The 18,890-nt window shown below is 38.2% G+C and overlaps 1 protein-coding gene across 1 annotated transcript; it reads right to left on the bottom strand.

Annotated features, from left to right (window-relative positions):
* Nucleotides 1–14,227: 14,227 nt before the first annotated feature.
* On the bottom strand, nucleotides 14,228–17,957 carry LOC131641321 (glutathione S-transferase T1-like; the record flags this gene model as incomplete). Its single annotated transcript, XM_058911620.1, has 4 exons — nucleotides 14,228–14,921; nucleotides 17,452–17,505; nucleotides 17,718–17,778; nucleotides 17,849–17,957. Coding segments are annotated over 4 exons (318 nt in total), but the record flags the coding sequence as incomplete, so codon positions are not given.
* Nucleotides 17,958–18,890: the final 933 nt, after the last annotated feature.

The following is an 18,890-nucleotide window of genomic DNA, read 5'->3' as shown; positions in this document are numbered from 1 at the left end:
GCAACTTCACCGACTTTAGCTAAAACTTCAAAGGGGCCAAAGTATCTCATTCCCAGTTTTTGATTTTTTCTTAATGCCACCGGTTGCTGCCTGTATGGTTGCAATTTCACTAGCACCAATTATCCTACCTGTAATTGAACATCCCTTCGATGCTTGTCTGCTTGTTTTTTCATATACTGTTGAGCCTTTTTTAGGTTGCCTTTCAATTGCCGTAAGATTCTATCTCTCTCCAGCAACTCTTCTTGTAATGGTGGGGGGTCCAAAACTTGAGATACATATCTTGTCAACGTAGGAGGGTCCCTTCCATGTAAGGCCTTGAATGGAGTCATGTCGATGCTGGTTTGGAAAGCAGTATTATACTAATACTCTGACCATGTCAGAGCCTTAAACCAGGACTTAGGATTGTAAAATGTGAAGCATCTTAAGAATAATTCAAAGCCTTTGTTAAGCACCTCAGTTTGGCCATCTGACTGAGGATGGTAGGAAGAGCTCATGGCTAAGGTAGTGCCTTGCAATTTGAAGAGATGTTGCCAAAAAGAACTCGTGAAAACCTTGTCTCTGTCTGACACAATCGATTTAGGCATACCATGTAGCTTGACAACATTGTTCATAAAAGCTTCTGCTACTGACTTACTAGTGTAGTCAGACTTCATGGCTATAAAATGAGCATATTTGGTTAAACGATCCACCATTACCATAATAGTTGTATAGCCCTGTGAGGACGGCAGCCCTGTGATAAAGTCCATGGCTATGTCTTCCCACATCTGTGATGGTATAGGAAGAGGTTGCAGTAACCCAACAGGTGATGTATTAGCTAACTTAGCTTGTTGACATATCATACAATGCTGCACGAATTCTTGTATATCTTTCTGCAATGATGGCCAATAAAATTGAGCTTTGATTCTAGCAGCAGTTCTCGTAATGCCGGCATGACCTCCTATAGGAGAATTGTGATACTCTTGTAGCAATTTTCTAACCAAATCAGATGGGGTAGGAATCACAATTCTATTCTTCCAAAACAGCAAACCTTCTCTCAATGTGTAGTGCTGATGAGACTGAGTAGTTGTACTACACTTGTACATAATATCCAATAAGTGAGGGTTTGTTTGTAATGCCGCTTTGATTTCCTGAATTATTGTTGTCTGAGGTTCTGACCAAGTCAATGCCATCATTCTAGATAAGGCCTCAGCAGCTATATTCTCCCTGCCTGGCTTGTACTCAATAATGAAATCATACCCAAGAAACTTATGCAACCACTGTTGTTGTTCAGGTGTCTGCAGGGCCTGATCCATCAGATTCCTCAAGCTCTTTTGATCTGACCGAATTATAAATTTATGACCCAACAGATAATGTCTAAATTTAGCGATAGCTTCCGAAATAGCCAACATTTCCCTAAAGTAAGCAGACTTTTCTAATTACGTGGCACTAATTTTTTTGAAAAGTAAGCAATAGGATGGCCATCTTGTTGTAGTACTGCACCCACTCCAATACCCGATGCGTCAGTCTCCAATACAAAGGGTTTTTGAAAGTTTGGTAAAGCCAACACTGGTGCAGAAGTTATTGCTAACTTTAATTTTTGAAAAGCAGTATCTGCTTGTTGATTCCAGGCATAACTATTCTTTTTTAGCAAATCAGTTAAAGGAGCAGCCAAGTTAGCATATGACTTAATGAATTTTCTATAATACCCAGTCAAGCCTAAAAATCCTCTCAATTGCTTTATATTTTTAGGAATTGGCCATTCCAAGACAGCTTTGACCTTGTCTTTATCCATGGAAACACCTTCTCCATTCACAATGTGGCCTAAATACTCAATTTCTCTAACTCCAAATGAGCATTTAGATATCTTGACAAACAAGGTGTTCTCTTGTAAGACTTTGAGGACTTGCCTCGAGATGTCGTAAGTGTTCCATCCAATTAGTGCTATAGACCAATATATCATCAAAAAACACAAGGACATATTTTCTTAAGGCATTTTGGAATATGTGGTTCATTAAACTTTTGGAATATGGCCGGAGCGTTTGTCAATCCAAAAGGCATGACTAACCATTTATAATGGCCGTGATGAGTTCTAAAAGTTGTCTTGTACCTGTCCTCTGGCTGAACTAGTACTAATGGTAGCCTGATCTGAGATCCAATTTCAAAAAATATTTAGCTCCAAACAGTTCATCTAGCAATTCATCCACTGTTGGAATCGGAAAACAATCTTTGATTGTTAGAGCATTAAGAGCTCTGTTAGAACAAGATTTGTTCTGATCAATTATCTTAGTTTTGATGATAACAATAATATGAATTTTGCTTAAGATAATATGGTACTCTAATCCATTGCAATTTCCCTTTCAGGAAATATATAAAGAGTACGCATAATTCAGCGCTCAGAAGCTTTGTCTCAAAGGGTTCAGCATGCAACATCAGAACATGGTCTGGCAAGACATCAGAAGATGGTCGAAGCAGAATCAGAACATGGGTCTATGGAAGCATCAGAAGAACAAGAGAACAGAAGCACTGAAGTTCTGATGGTATCACGCTCAGAAGCACTTCAAGGTCAGAAGATCAGAAGATGCTATGCACCAAGCTGTTTGACTCTGATGATATTCAAACGTTGTATTCACAAACATCAGATCAGAAGGAAGTACAAGTGGCAAGCTACGCTGACTGACAAAAGGAACGTTAAAAGCTATTCTAGGCTACGTCAGTAGACACAGCGTGAACAAGGCTCGAGGTAGTTGACAAAAGCGTATAACATTAAATGCGATGCTGTACGGAACACGCAAAGCATTAAATGCATTCAACGGTCATCTTCTCCAACGCCTATAAATATGAAGTTCTGATGAGAAGCAAGGTTAACGATTCTGCACCAAAACAACTCATATTAAACTTGCTCAAACGCTGTTCAAATCAAAACTCAGAATCTTCATCTTCATCAAAGCTCACTACATTGCTGTTGTAATATATTAGTGAGATTAAGCTTAAACGATTAAGAGAAATATCACAGTTGTGATTATCGCTTTTAAGAAGCATTTGTAAACTCTTAGAATTGATTACATTAAGTTGTAAGGAACTAGAGTGATCGTGTGGATCAGAATACTCTAGGAAAGTCTTAGGAGTGAACTAAGCAGGTTGTAACTAGAGTGATCGTGTGGATCAGTAGACTCTAGAAAAGTCTTAGAGGGTATCTAAGCAGTTGTTCCTGGAGTGATCAGTGTGTGATCAGAAGACTCTGGAAGACTTAGTTGCTGACTAAGTGGAGAACCATTGTAATCCGTGCGATTAGTGGATTAAATCCTCAGTTGAGGTAAATCATCTCTGCGGGGGTGGACTGGAGTAGTTTAGTTAACAACGAACCAGGATAAAAATAACTGTGCAATTTATTTTTATCTGTCAAGTTTTTAAAGCTACACTTATTCAAACCCCCCCTTTCTAAGTGTTTTTCTATCCTTCAATTGGCATCAGAGCGCCGGTTCTAAGGTGCAAGCACTTAACCGTGTTTAGAAAAGATTCAGGAAGAGAAAAACGCTTCAGTAAAAGATGGTTGATAAAAGTGAAAAGTCTACACCTACACCTGCATCTACATCTGGCTCTGCTGAGCAATACAACGGTAACAATGGTTATACTAGACCGCCGGTATTTGATGGTGAAAACTTTGAATACTGGAAAGATAAACTGGAAAGTTACTTTCTTGGTCTAGATGGTGATCTATGGGATCTTCTGATGGATGGTTACAAACATCCAGTAAATGCCAGTGGCGTAAAGCTGTCAAGGCAAGAGATGAATGATGATCAGAAAAAGCTATTCAGGAATCATCATAAATGCAGAACTGTTTTGCTGAATGCTATCTCTCATGCTGAGTATGAGAAGATATCTAACAGGGAAACGGCCTATGACATATATGAGTCCTTGAAAATGACTCATGAAGGAAATGCTCAAGTCAAGGAGACTAAAGCTCTAGCTTTAATCCAGAAGTATGAAGCCTTCAAGATGGAGGATGATGAAGACATTGAAAAGATGTTTTCAAGATTTCAAACTCTTACTGCTGGATTGAGAGTTCTTGACAAGGGATACACCAAGGCTGATCATGTAAAGAAGATCATCAGAAGCTTACCCAGAAGATGGGGTCCTATGGTGACTGCATTCAAGATTGCAAAGAATCTGAATGAAGTTTCTCTGGAAGAGCTTATCAGTGCCTTGAGGAGTCATGAAATAGAGCTGGACGCAAATGAGCCTCAAAAGAAAGGTAAGTCTATTGTATTAAAATCCAATATCAAGAAATGCACTAACGCTTTTCAGGCAAGAGAAGAAGATCCTGAAGAATCAGAATCTGAAGAAGAAGATGAACTGTCCTTGATCTCCAGAAGGCTAAATCAACTCTGGAAGACCAAGCAAAGGAAGTTCAGAGGCTTCAGAAGTTCAAAGAAATTTGAACGTGGAGAATCTTCTGATGACAGAAGATTTGACAAGAAGAAGGTCATGTGCTATGAATGCAATGAGCCTGGACACTACAAGAATGAATGTCCAAATCTTCAGAAGGAAAATCCCAAGAAGAAGTTTCATAAGAAGAAAGGTCTTATGGCAACCTGGGATGAGTCAGAAGATGATTCAGACTCTGAAGATGAGCAGGCCAACTGTGCGCTGATGGCGACAGAAGATGACGAATCAGAATCTACATCAGAATCAGATTCTGAAGAGGTATTTTCTGAACTTACTAGAGATGAGTTAGTTTCCGGTCTAACTGAACTTCTGGAACTCAAGTCTCAGATTAGTCTCAAATACAAAAAGCTGAAAAAGCTATTTGAATTTGAAACAAAGAAGCTTGAGTTGGAAAATTCTGAATTAAAAGAAAAACTTTTAAAATTATCCAATAATGTTGGATCTCCTTCTGATTCAGAAAAATCCACTCCTAGTCTAAACCATATTCTGAAAGAATATGATTTAAGTTTCAGGAAGTTCTTATCTAGAAGTATTGGCAGAAGTCAGCTAGCTTCTATGATATATGCTGTGTCTGGAAACAAAAGAGTTGGCATTGGTTTTGAGGGTGAAACCCCATACAAGCTTGAATCTGTTGATGAAATGAAATTTACATACAAGCCATTGTATGATCAGTTCAAGTATGGCCACTCCCATGATATTAGGCACACTTCACATGCTCAAAGTTTTCACATAACACACACCAAAAAGCATGTGACACAACCTAGGAAATATCATGAAACTCACATTAAAAATTATCATGCTGTTCCTCCTATTGCTTACAATGTTAAACCCAAGTTCAATCAGAACTTGAGGAGAACTAACAAGAAAGGACCCAAGAAAATGTGGGTACCAAAGAAAAAGACTATTTCTTTTGCAGATTCTCTTGGTGACAAAGAAGATAAAAGTCAACATGACATGTCTCCTGGACTCAAGTTGGTCTCAACACCTGAAGGGAAGAAAGACTGTCTTCCAAGTTCTGGTACTTAAATCTGTTGAAGAAACTTTGTCTGAAGGAGATCAGAAAAGATAGTTTATCAGTCTTGAAATCATTTGTCTTGTTTGTTTCTCAAGCAATGGTGTTTCGTTCTTGAGTATTCTAAATGCTCTAAATGCTACAGAATATACAAAATTGAAACATTGGTTGTGGACGAATCAATAAACATCTGGTTTGATGATAAACTTGTTTCTGATGAAACAAAGAGCTTAAGAACTTCTGCAGATACAGTTTTGTCTTATCAGAAGCTGCAGAACAAAGAAGTGAATCTCCAGAAGCTGTGTATATCAGAAGTAATGGATCAGAAGATCATTCAGATTTATATCAGCACACTTCAGAAGGAGTGTTTCCAGAAGAGAAACGTGATCAGAATCTGAAGGCGTAAAGTCTATTCTGAAATTTACAGCTGTCATCTATTATCTGATGGTGAACACGTGCCTGTACGGTTAGTACAAAGCGTGCAGTTGAAAAGACGCCGACCTAGGTAACTGTTTTAAATCATTTCATTTACCACGTTCTCTCTCCTCACGTCACTCATCATTTAATAAAATTGATTTCTTTTGATTCTGGAACTGTTCAGTTTATATTTCTTATTTTTTTTTCCTTTTCAAATCCGTCTCTATATATTCTTTTCAAATCATTTCTTACATTTTCTTTTCGCTCCCTTGTCTCTCTCTCTTCTTGCATTCTCTCGTTTGAAAAGTTCTTAGCCGTTTTCTAAAAACCCTAATCGAAAACCCAGTTCGCTCTTCTTGTTAGTTTTTGTTCATTCTGCATCCATGGCTGCCTTCTCATCCCAAAATGCTGAGTCATCTGTTCCTCATCATCTCCAAGAAGAAACTTTGCAACTCACTCCTGTTGTTGCATGCTCCATTCCTAAAGATGAATTGGAAGTTCTGTGTGAACTCATGGTTGACTTTGACAACATTGAAGAAAACCAATTTCACCTTAAAGAAGACATCATCTTTCAAGGATGGACCTCGTTGTTTGCTGAGTTCGTTGGTCCAGTTTATCCGGATCTTGTCAAGGAGTTCTGGGCACATGCTGTGGTTGCTCCAAAATCTATACTTTCTTTCGTCCATGGAAAGTTTGTTGTTATTACTGAAAACATCCTAAGAATGATGTTTGATCTGAAAAACCCTGAAAGGGTTTATGAGTTTGATCAAAGGACATATTTGGGAGATGTTCTATCCACTCTCTATCTAAATGTCAAGAAAACAAAATACGTCAAGGATTTGAAAGATGTCTACAGAATCTGGACAAAGATCCTTCTTGGGTGTTTCTACCATAGGAAATCAACACATGCCCCGGATTTCATCAATAATGATCAAAGGTACATTCTGTATTGCATTGCCACTCAGAAGAAGGTTGATGCGATTTACATTATCTTCAACCATATTTGGAAAGCAGTAAAGGATTCCAGAAACGCTTTCAGAAAAGAAAATGGTGGAACAATCATTCCTTTTGGTAGAATTATTACAAACCTTCTGGTGCATTCCAAGATTGTTGAGAGTCTGGAGTCTGAAGGTATTATCAAAAACCTTGTTGTCACCTCTGGAGCCTGTCTGAATGCTTTTTCTTTGAAGAAGATGAAAATTATTGACACTATCCTCAAAGTTCCTAAACCTCTAGCTGGAACAAGAATCAGAAGAAAACCAGTACTAGCTGACTTTGAAACCTTCTTCAATAGTGAGGTACCTGAAGTCAGAACTAAGTATCTGAAGTCACAAAAAGAGGATAAGAGTCTTAAAGATCAAGACAAAGGTGCTCCTATTAAAGTGAATCGTAAGAAGGAAGAAAGGACCAAAAGAAAGTTTGATCATCCTGCTGCTACCACTAATAAAGAAATGGTCCCAAAAGAAGTCATTGCAAAGGTTGCTAAGGCTGTCTCTGCTGATTTTGAGAAGAAAAAGAAGGAAGCTGAGAAAAAGAAGAAGAAGTCTAATAACAATGCTGAGACTGTTGGAGTTGTTGAGAAGAAGAAAATCGGAAAAAGAAAGATGATTCTTCAAGAATCTGATGAAGAAAATATCTCTCAAGAGGCTGAGAATCAACCAGAAGTTCTGGCATATGTCAGAAGGAAAGAAATCGCTAGCGGCAAAACAAAGATTTTTGAAGAGCCGAAGAGTAAGAAGCAGAAGAAGACTGAGGATGTGGCCAAAGCTTTTCTGAGAGGTTCCAAAGGTATATGCATTTCTGAACCTAATTCTGTTCCTGCTGTTTGTTCAGAAGCTGCACCAATAGAGGTTGTCCCTACACCCGCACCAGAAAAAGCCACATCAGAATCACCAGTCTTTGTCCATGTTCTTACACCTCCATCTTCTCCTATAACCATTCCTTCCTCTCCACCTACCATAAATCCTGTTCTGGATATACCACCCCTTCAAACTCTCTTTCCATCTCAACCTTCTCTCAATGCCACTCTTGAATATACTCCCCCCACCTCTCAAAACAATCCTTGTGATTCTCCTTTTCCAACCTCTGCATCACATGAGCAGCTGCTCCGTGATTGCAACTACACTCCCAAGCCTCGTCCTGAAGCTGAAGTGGTAGTGTTAGATTCTGATACTGAAGCAGAATCTTCTTATAGGTTGGATAGAGAACCTCATCCGTACTTCACTTCCAACCCTGCCTTTTCAAAAACCCAAATAAAATCCCGCCCTGTATATCCTATTGGTGTAGTTTTTGAAAACATAAAGCGGAATCTCAGAAGTACCTTTGATACTCTCAGAATTGCTGAAAGTTCGGGATTGAATGATGTTGCTATGCGGAACTTTTGGAGGATCTTTCGCAGAGAATCAGATGCTCTGTTTTTAGAACTTCAGGAAGCCTGTGTAGCTGCTGCCCCACGGCCTCGTGGAATTCTGAGGAATTATGAAGATTTCTGGTTTGCTAGTCTCAAAGGTAGACATCTGTTGGAAGAGAAGCCCTTCTTGGATGAGATGGAACAATTAAGATTGGCCGCTGCGTTGGAAGCCAATCCTTGCAGGGAGATTGTGGTCTGGATACCTCAATATCCTGTTCTGCTAGGAGACTTCAAGACTCTTTTTGACTTTCTGAGGGAAAACCCTTCTAAGAAAGACCCAAGCTTGGTCATTCCAGAAGTTGTTGACCCACCAGAAGTTGAAGGTCCTTCTGCTCCAAGGAATCTAGCTGCCATTCTTCAGGCACTTGAGAATGGAGACTCGGAAATTCCTGCTGCAGAATATGGAGATGCTTCTATGCAAGAAGCAGATGCTGAAGATCATGTTGCTAAAACTGTTCCTGTTGAGGAAATCCCTGCAAATGATCTATCAATGGAAGCTGCAGATCAACATGCTATTCCTGTGGTTGAAAGCGGTGAAGCTTCTTCTGATGAATCTTCTCGTCTTGCAAGGACTCTGGAAGATATTCAGAAAAGACAGGATGAGCAAAGCTCACTCAACGCTGAGTATAGCGCTTTCATGGTGAGGCAAGAAGGACACAACAATATGGTTCAAGAGATGCTGACCAAGATCTTGTCAAGACTAGGGCCATCTTAGATTGAGTCTGTGTTGTTTCTTTCTTTTCGTTGCATCTGTCTTTGTGCATCTGATCTTTCTTATCTTCATGTACTTCGGTACCTGCTGTTTGAACTTCAATGAAATCATCTTCTTCCTCCGTGTGTTTCGTTGGTTTATCTCTGAATCTTTTTTTCTTTTTGATGTTATGACAAAAAGGGGGAGAAAGATAAATGATAAATGATTTGATTTAATCAGTTGCATTCACTAACAAGATCTGCAAGTTCTATATGGTTTAAGTGTTTTGCAGGTATAAAGAAGTGAAGAAAATCTTCAAAGCAAACACAAGAAGCTAAACCATGGAAACTGAAGCAAGCTGAGTGCTGTCAAGCTTCAGAAATCAGAAGCAAGAAAGAAGATAGAATTTAATCCATATTTGTCTATTTGATCTGACAATATTTGTCTATTTGATCTGACAAAATTCTATTTTTGCTCTGATACATTATTTTAGCCTATATGGCTCTGATACATATAATGTGTTCTAATATACATTTTATGTTCTGACTCGTTCATGCTGACTTTTGTCGTTTAGTTTTTTGTTCTGTAACATTTCAGGATGTAGAGATGCTCAGATGATGCTCTGGTACATTCAACAATGTTCTGATACAAATCTAGCATGAAGTGATGTTGGTAGAAATTCAAAGCTCTGAAGCTATCCGAGGGAAGCAGAAATCAGAAGCTGCAAATGTTCTAAAGATCCAGAAAACTCAAGTTCTGAAGCTGTCCTGAATGGAAGCAGAAATCAGAAGCTGTGAATGTTCAGAAGATCAAAGAAATTCAAGTTCTGAAGCTGTCCTAGATGGAAGCAGGAATCAGAAGCTATGAGTGTTCTAGGGATCTAAGGAAATTCTAGTTCTGAAGCTGTCCAATGGAAGCAGAAGTCAGAAGCTAGGAATTCTCTGAAGACAAGAAGCTTATATGATCGTCTCTACCGAAATAATCAGGGAAGTCTTTTATTAAAGTTCTTCGAGTATTTATTTCAGGGGGAGATTGTTAATCTCAGGGGGAGACATATTCATATGCTTATGCTATAGCTGTGTAATTTGTCTTTTGCCGTCTATTCTTTCTGATCGCAAATTCATATCATTTATATATGTTTTTGTCATCATCAAAAAGGGGGAGATTGTTAGAACAAGATTTGTTCTGATCAATTATCTTAGTTTTGATGATAACAATAATATGAATTTTGCTTAAGATAATATGGTACTCTAATCCATTGCAATTTCCCTTTCAGGAAATATATAAAGAGTACGCATAATTCAGCGCTCAGAAGCTTTGTCTCAAAGGGTTCAGCATGCAACATCAGAACATGGTCTGGCAAGACATCAGAAGATGGTCGAAGCAGAATCAGAACATGGGTCTATGGAAGCATCAGAAGAACAAGAGAACAGAAGCACTGAAGTTCTGATGGTATCACGCTCAGAAGCACTTCAAGGTCAGAAGATCAGAAGATGCTATGCACCAAGCTGTTTGACTCTGATGATATTCAAACGTTGTATTCACAAACATCAGATCAGAAGGAAGTACAAGTGGCAAGCTACGCTGACTGACAAAAGGAACGTTAAAAGCTATTCTAGGCTACGTCAGTAGACACAGCGTGAACAAGGCTCGAGGTAGTTGACAAAAGCGTATAACATTAAATGCGATGCTGTACGGAACACGCAAAGCATTAAATGCATTCAACGGTCATCTTCTCCAACGCCTATAAATATGAAGTTCTGATGAGAAGCAAGGTTAACGATTCTGCACCAAAACAACTCATATTAAACTTGCTCAAACGCTGTTCAAATCAAAACTCAGAATCTTCATCTTCATCAAAGCTCACTACATTGCTGTTGTAATATATTAGTGAGATTAAGCTTAAACGATTAAGAGAAATATCACAGTTGTGATTATCGCTTTTAAGAAGCATTTGTAAACTCTTAGAATTGATTACATTAAGTTGTAAGGAACTAGAGTGATCGTGTGGATCAAAATACTCTAGGAAAGTCTTAGGAGTGAACTAAGCAGGTTGTAACTAGAGTGATCGTGTAGATCAGTAGACTCTAGAAAAGTCTTAGAGGGTATCTAAGCAGTTGTTCCTGGAGTGATCAGTGTGTGATCAGAAGACTCTGGAAGACTTAGTTGCTGACTAAGTGGAGAACCATTGTAATCCGTGCGATTAGTGGATTAAATCCTCAGTTGAGGTAAATCATCTCTGCGGGGGTGGACTGGAGTAGTTTAGTTAACAACGAACCAGGATAAAAATAACTGTGCAATTTATTTTTATCTGTCAAGTTTTTAAAGCTACACTTATTCAAACCCCCCCTTTCTAAGTGTTTTTCTATCCTTCAAGCTCTACAATCACTGCAAAACCTCCAAGTTCCATCCTTCTTTTTCACCAAAATAATTGGTGATGAGAATGGACTAGTGCTGGGTTGAATGATCCCTTACTGCAGCCTTTCCTGAACCATGTTCTCTATCTGGGTTTTCTGGCTATGGGGGTACCTGTAAGGTTTGACCTTAACAGGATTTGAGCCTTCCAATAATGGAATAGTGTGATTTTGTGCTCTGACAGGGGGCAGAGATGATGGAGCATTAAAAATATCATTTTAAGTATGTAACATAACTGCAACTTCAGGTTCAATATCAGTAGGCAATTCTTTGAAGACATCTTCCTTCTCCTGGGATTTCAATATGGTGAAATATTCTACAATTGCATCAGTAGAGTGAAGTCTCTTAACCATTCACTGGCAGAAGGTGCAACTGTAGTCTCTCCTGTCAGTGTCACAAACTTCCCATTTAAGAAAAATTTGAGTGTCAATGCTGCATAATCAGCAACATGCGGCCCTAATGTTGCTAACCATGATGCTCCCAAGATAACATCTGCTCCAGCTACCGGTAATAAGTAAACTGGCACTTCCACTTTGTGGCCTTGCATCTCAATTGGTAAGTTTTTTATCACTTCTTCAGCAGTCATTATCTCTCCATTACCTACCAACACTTTGAAGATTGGTGCCGGTTTCACAGGTAATTTGAGAAACTTTGCTTTTCTTGGTTGCAAAAAACTACCCGAGCTGCCTCCATCAATGAGGATTTGCACCTGAATATGTTCAATTGAACCAGAAAATCTCAAGACACCCATGTTACTAGTCCCTTTCATGGCATTCAGGGATAGATGATGTTCAGTTTGGTTGGTCTCAAGGTTTTCGATGGTTAGGTCTGGTGGTTTAAGCATTGTCTCAAACAGTTGGTCTTCATCAGTTTCATCATATTGTAACAACATCAATTGCTTGTTAGGACACTTGTGTGTAAATGAAAACTTCGGCGGGTGACATTCTCTTGATATTAGGATTTTTTGGTTTAGGCTCATTGGTCGGGTTGGAGGTGTATTGAGGATGGGGGCCATATTTTTCTGGTTATTATCTGGTTTGTTGGTTACAAATCGGTTAGGAGTATAAGTGGTTGGGTTGGCTTTTTGTGGTTTGGTACTCAGAGGTATACTTCTCTTCATAAACCTTTGCTAATTAACAATGGATGTGGGTGTGTGAATCAATACATCACGACGGATATCAATATTGAATCCACTAATAAACCAATCAATCAGCACATCATTACTAAGACCATATACCCTATTAGCTAATGAAGTAAATTGCAGATAGTATTCAGAAACCGTACCAGATTGAGTAAGCTTAAACAGGGTAGCTCGAGGACATTCATAAATAGATGGACCAAAATCCAACTCTAAAGCTCGCGTAAACTCCAGCCATGACTGAAAAGGGTTAGATCGTTGCACCATTTGATACCACGGTACCACGTCCTTATCAAGATGTACCGGCGGAATGGTTAAACGATCTGAATCTGGGGTATCATAGTAACCGAAAAATTGTTCCGCACGGAAGATCCATTCATGCACGTTCGTACCATCAAATCGAGGAAATTCGAGTTTCACGTTTCTCACTTGAAACGACGGTTTGTTGATGAGTCCAGCACCATGGTTGTTTTTTGACGGAGTTTGTTGGATCAAAATGTCAAGCGCAGAATGAATTTGAGCAAACTTGGCTTCAGCACTCATCTGCATCGCCTCCATTCGATCGAATTTGGAAGAGTTTCCGGCTTCCAACCTTTCAAAGCGCTCACACATTCTCTTGAAATTGCTTGAGGTCCTCTGCATTGCGCTTGATCTCAGCTTGCATTTCCTTTGTTTTTGTGTCAGCCATGGTGTAGTGAAAGCACCAATGTAACAGGTGTAGATAAGGATAGGGAAAAGAAGAGTATTATAATACTCAACAACTTTGGATACAAGAGTTTTTGGGAGAGAATAGCAGAAGATTCACAAATCACACACACCAATAATATTCCTATTACAATCATTAAATAGATCTCATTCCCTCACGTATTCCTTGAGCCTACTATTTTCCTTGCGCCTTCTCACTCCTTTGCATGCTGCCACGATTTCTGGATGGTCACTAACAGAATTATTCCCTGCATGTGGGTCCACATGTATAATTGGTGACTCATTAGTTTCTAGAAGCTGTGTCCCACTTTATTTCATTACAGTGTGGCCTAAAAGGAAATGGCTTGAGCAAGTTTACTATTGTGTAACTTTGGTAACTTTAATCAAATAGTGTACAACTATAGCAGAGAAACAGACTAAGCTACTTGTAATTTGTTTGACGTGAAAGAGAAGAGAGACGAGTTGAAGAGAGAAGCTGATAACTTCTCTTTACTGGAAGAGAAGAGAAATGAGGTAGAATGACACCCTTGAGTATAATAGAGCTTGTTTGATTCCTTTCTTACAAGCTGTAAGGAATAAATATCAATTTAAAATTATTAACCATCTAAAATAAGTATAGAACTTGTTTGATTCCTTTCTTAAAACCTGTTTTTTAAAAAGTCAAATTGAAAAGCTTATTTAATTAATTTGTTCATAAAACTTTTTTGCAAAACAATTACTTTTATGAAAAAAATCTGGATCATACTTGTTTTTAAAAATAAATAAAAAATAGATTGTGTTGGTACTTGGTATACTTATCATCTAACAGACAAGTCTGTATACAAATTTATTGTCATATTTCTTCATAGCTAAATACTATACAGCAATGTACCAGCTCCTTTGAATTATTTTGCACGACAAACTTAAAAAACAGACAAACTAACATATGTAATGCCAATTCTGCATTAAGGACTTGTTGGTTCATGAATCTTTGAATCGGTTGAAATTTATTATCTGCTAAACTTAGCAATCTCAGTAATGAGTCTCAATACATAGTCAAGCCACAATTGCAACCATCAATGTATAAAATGTTAGACATGGCTAAATGGTGTCAAGTATGTTAAACACATGGTTGATAGGTCACATCTTTGAAATCATGGGAGCTTTATTCCCAGATTTAATTTGGCCATCTGCTTTACTAGATTCCCGCACTGAAAGCCTCGCTTTGAGTTTCTAGAGGACACATTATGAACTTCATCAAAATGTGACTTCGTTGCATTTTTTGTGCTCTCAATCCACCGTTGAACTTTCTTGTATGGGCCAATAATACGATCATGCTCTTTCTCGTCTAAAAGCTGCATTAAAAAATATGTAATTATCATCCATGCTATCAGCATTATGTTTGGCATGGCACAAATCTAGATAAACAGAATTTAATTAGATCAACATTAACTGTAGGAAAACCAAACTCAAATAGACGTGCCAGACCTCCCTTGTGTTTCTCGATTTTTCAACCATAGGATGCAAATTGAATTCAAGGAGACCACTAATCTCCTCTTACTTTTAATTTACTGAAAAGAGACCACTATGAAAATTGATTACTGAAAGCAAATAAACAAAAGGGTTATTTTTGTGCTATAACAACACAACTGCACCGCAGTGCAAATTCAGGTGATGCCAATCTAACACGGAGTGGATTTTAGCTTTCCTCGAAGCATCAGCTGGGTACCTAATGGTATGAGTCGAACAAAATAATTCAAAAATAGGAGAACGAAGTGTATATCTGCAATGAAGAAGGGACAACATAGCGAAAACAGAAAGAAACCTGCAGAATGTAATGACTAACATACACAAAGGTGAAATCTACTGGAGGATGCATGTCTTCTCTTTTAGTGACTATTAAGAAAAAGTGAATCTTACTGTAGGATGCCCATATAAATTAATTTAGTAAATAACATTAGTATCCAGAAAATTCCACTAACCAAGAAAATGCAAAAGTAGAAAGAGATGCCTAAAATTTCCACATGGATGTCATTGTGGAAAAGCGACAAGAGACAGGCAGATTCTTGCAAATTTCTTAGTATCAACAGACATATTGTGGACATGGCGCGAGTATTCTGTTTGAATCGAGGGCGAAACTAACTAGAACAACTACCAGAGAGAGATGGACTTCACTCGACTTGGACAACCTAGTGCCACAGCCGCCGAAACTGCCAGGTCCTGCCAGGTCCTTGGTGAAGGGTGGATTTACCTTTGGTTTGGTCGAACCCGCGCTGTTAATGCATACTCCTGTCATGCTATGTTTTTGGCTCAAACATACCACTCAAAATAGAGTGTATGACCAATACATGAGTTATCATGTTTCACGCCTTGCCCTGTCATTCTACTTCATGTTATGGGGTCCTAGTGGACACTTGTCTTATTTTTCAGAGTCACCTTGAGAACAAGGTGGATCTTTTTGGGGAACTATTGTTAGACCCTATAAGTTACTAGGAACCAAAAATATGAATGTGGCTGTTCTATTCTATCAAGCAGTTACTGATTTTAATATTGACCTTTAGTAGCAGTTAATTAGTAGTTATTTGGAATGTGTGAATAAAATGAGGAGACCGTATGTTAGATGGGATCATCTGGAAAATTAGAAGAGGATATTTAGAAGGGAGAGACCAAGCTCTCGAATTCTTGGAGGGGAGAGACCAAGACTCTAGAAATTCTTGGATAGGAATCCTTTATCTTTTATTCTATTTATGTCAAGACTGTGAGTGTTGTGTGCCTTTCTATTGAACTACCTATTCTATCATCAATAACAGTAAAATATTTCTATTATATTTTTCAATTTGGTACTTGTTTTTGTCAACGGGTATCAGAGTAGTTCTAATCTGGGGCAAAAAATTCAAAGAAGGGGAAAATGGAAATGCTGCAGTTTGACGGCGGCAGTGATGCCTATTGATGGCTGATTTGTATTGATAAAAGCATTTTGATGTTGTGGAACACCGGAGAGCGAGAAGTTTCTGGAGGCGGTGAAAGCCTTGAGAAACCGTGCTCTCATATGGTGGCAGTGGTGGAGTTAATGCCATCTACAAGCGAGTTGGCGAACGTTTCATGTTGCACTGCTTTGGCATTTTAAGTCAGAGTATAGAGACCTCCTACCTATATCTGATGAAGAAGAAAAATTTGAATAGGAAATGGAGTCGTCGATGCCTCACTAATTCAACCTTCAACAAGAAGAAACAAACCAAGGAAAGTTCGCTCTCATTCAAATAACGGAAGAGAGAAATGAGGAAAAGGTAGAAATTGTAAAAGTATAAGATGCCGAAAATTCCTCAGTGAATGTCATTGTGGAGAAACAACAAGAGACAAAAGGAAATTTTTCGTAATTTGCTTAGTATCAACAGAGACTTTGATTGACATGGTGGGAGTTAGGTGTTTGAATCGATGACTGGACTGTTTCCAAACGCGTCCTCAGTGAAGGGTGAATTATATTATGTATTAATCAAAATGGCATTATATAATGCCTGCTCCGGTCTGTCAAGCTATGTTTTTTTGTCAAACATACCACCCAAAATAGTATGTAAGTAGTTATCATGTTTCACGCCTTGCTCTGTCCCTCTACTTCAAGCTGTGGGACCCCGGCGGACACTTGGGTAACCTTCACCTTGAGGACAAACTTATTCAAAATGTCTATGAGATTAATGAGCGAAACTGATTAAATCAGTTATGGGAAAATTACTATCAATTATGAGGCAGTTACTTTATGGGATAGTGACGGTTAGCTAACAGGTGTTACTGCTGTGCTAGGTGATGTATAATTATAAAAGGAAGAGACCTTTAACCAAAGGAGTTATTGAATGGTTATTAGGAGAGCCGAGAGCCCCCAACTCTCGAACATTTGGGAATGGGAGAGCCAAGCTCTTGAATCTTGGTGTTTGTGTGTCCTATTGTTTTATATTTATTTCCCATAATTATTGTAATGTGTTTATGTGTAATATTCTGGTCTTGAATCATTCTCCAGAACTATTAGCAATAAAGTATTATTATTGTGCAATTACTTTCTGTTGGGTACCGGTTATATAAATTAATTAACTAACATTAGTATCCAGAAAATTCCACTAACCAATATTGTTTTGTGGAGATACAATACACCATTTAGCTAATGAAAGTAGTATCAAACACTTGCACAAGCAAATACCCTCCCTAGCATCTATTCATTCTCGTGTCTTGAATTCATAAAAAGATGGCGAAAGAGGTAAACTACTAACCAATGGTTTGCAACTCCAGAAAATGCAGAAGCAATATAGACAAGAATTGCATGACTGCAAAGAAGAAAATAACACATAAATTGTAGCACCAAACTAATTATAATAGCAGATTAAAATTATAGCAAGTATTTGGAATAACTTATATCAAGTTTATTTTTATTTATTGATAAGATAAACACTTATATTAGCCTGTTTGGATAATCACCTTAATTGGAGCTTATAGCACAAGTAACAAATCGATAGAATGAATGGAACAGTTGAAGTACCTCTCGAAACGCTTGTACCTTCCATCAACAATAGTATGAACTTTCTTGAGAGGGTTAGGCGCTAAAAGAAAATCAAATCAATTGAACTATTTCGAATTGAAAATGCGGTGGTTAGATAAGCATTTGATTACCTTGAAATTCAGGAGATAGATGCTGACGTTTGGAAAGTTGGATATGGATCTCCTCGAATTCAATTTCAAATTTATGATTATCAATTTTAATCACAGTATACGACTGTTTCTGACAAAACAGTCACTAGCATCTTATTAAAAGTTACTTGCAAGATCGGCTATACTAATCCTAAACTTTGTGTTGAGTTTTTCGTATGAATCAGTAATCAAGAAAGGATGGCGCAAAAGAATGCAATGTAAAGAAGAAATAAAGAAAATAAAACAAAATACTTAAAATATAAAACTGGAAATTGCTTTGAATCAAAATGTTGGAAGTAAACATACATTAAAAACAGCGAAACTCGTTTCTCTTTTAATAAGATGCGGGTACTTTGAGAGTAATTTTTCAATGCAATAAATTTGCGACCCCTAAACTGAATACAATAATTTGCTTAAATAGATCAAACGTATGAGTAACCATCGACGGTTACTATAGTCACACGTTGGGAATTTGTGTGAAATTCTCCTCCACTTCCCCATGTTCCGCTCCATGATTTGCAGATTTGAATTTATCTTTTTCCGCCCTTCTGTTTGAATCATGTCGACGTCGAACCAAACACCCTAGATGTTGTTTTGGTCGACTGGCTTCTTGGAGGTGTTCTACCAGTCAATAGCGCTCACACTTCTCACTAATGGGCTTTTTTATAAGAAGCCACCTATTTATTTGGGCCAACTTTCCTTTTGAGGCCCATAACCTTCTAGTTGAAAATCGCTTGTAAACACATTGTCCCCCAAAATGCCAATTTCGACGGAGATTATGTCGACGAAGAACTTGGGCATTTTGTTCTTCGTGTTTTTTCGACTGCACGTCTTTTCAAAATGACGTCACGCGTCATTATGACCCCTTTCTGCGCAATAGTTCCCTATGTCAATCCATCATTTCTTATGGTGATTCATAGTTTTTAGGGTGTGGACTTTCCAACCAAACTCTAATAACTTTCCCATTTCTTATCTGTCACCGTTGGATCGAATGACAACTGTCAGCCATCGACGAGTCTATTTC

The sequence above is a fragment of the Vicia villosa genome, unplaced genomic scaffold, assembly GCF_029867415.1.
Source record: "Vicia villosa cultivar HV-30 ecotype Madison, WI unplaced genomic scaffold, Vvil1.0 ctg.003663F_1_1, whole genome shotgun sequence".
NCBI classification, from domain to species: domain Eukaryota; kingdom Viridiplantae; phylum Streptophyta; class Magnoliopsida; order Fabales; family Fabaceae; genus Vicia; species Vicia villosa.
This window is presented reverse-complemented; position numbering and strand designations above follow the sequence as displayed.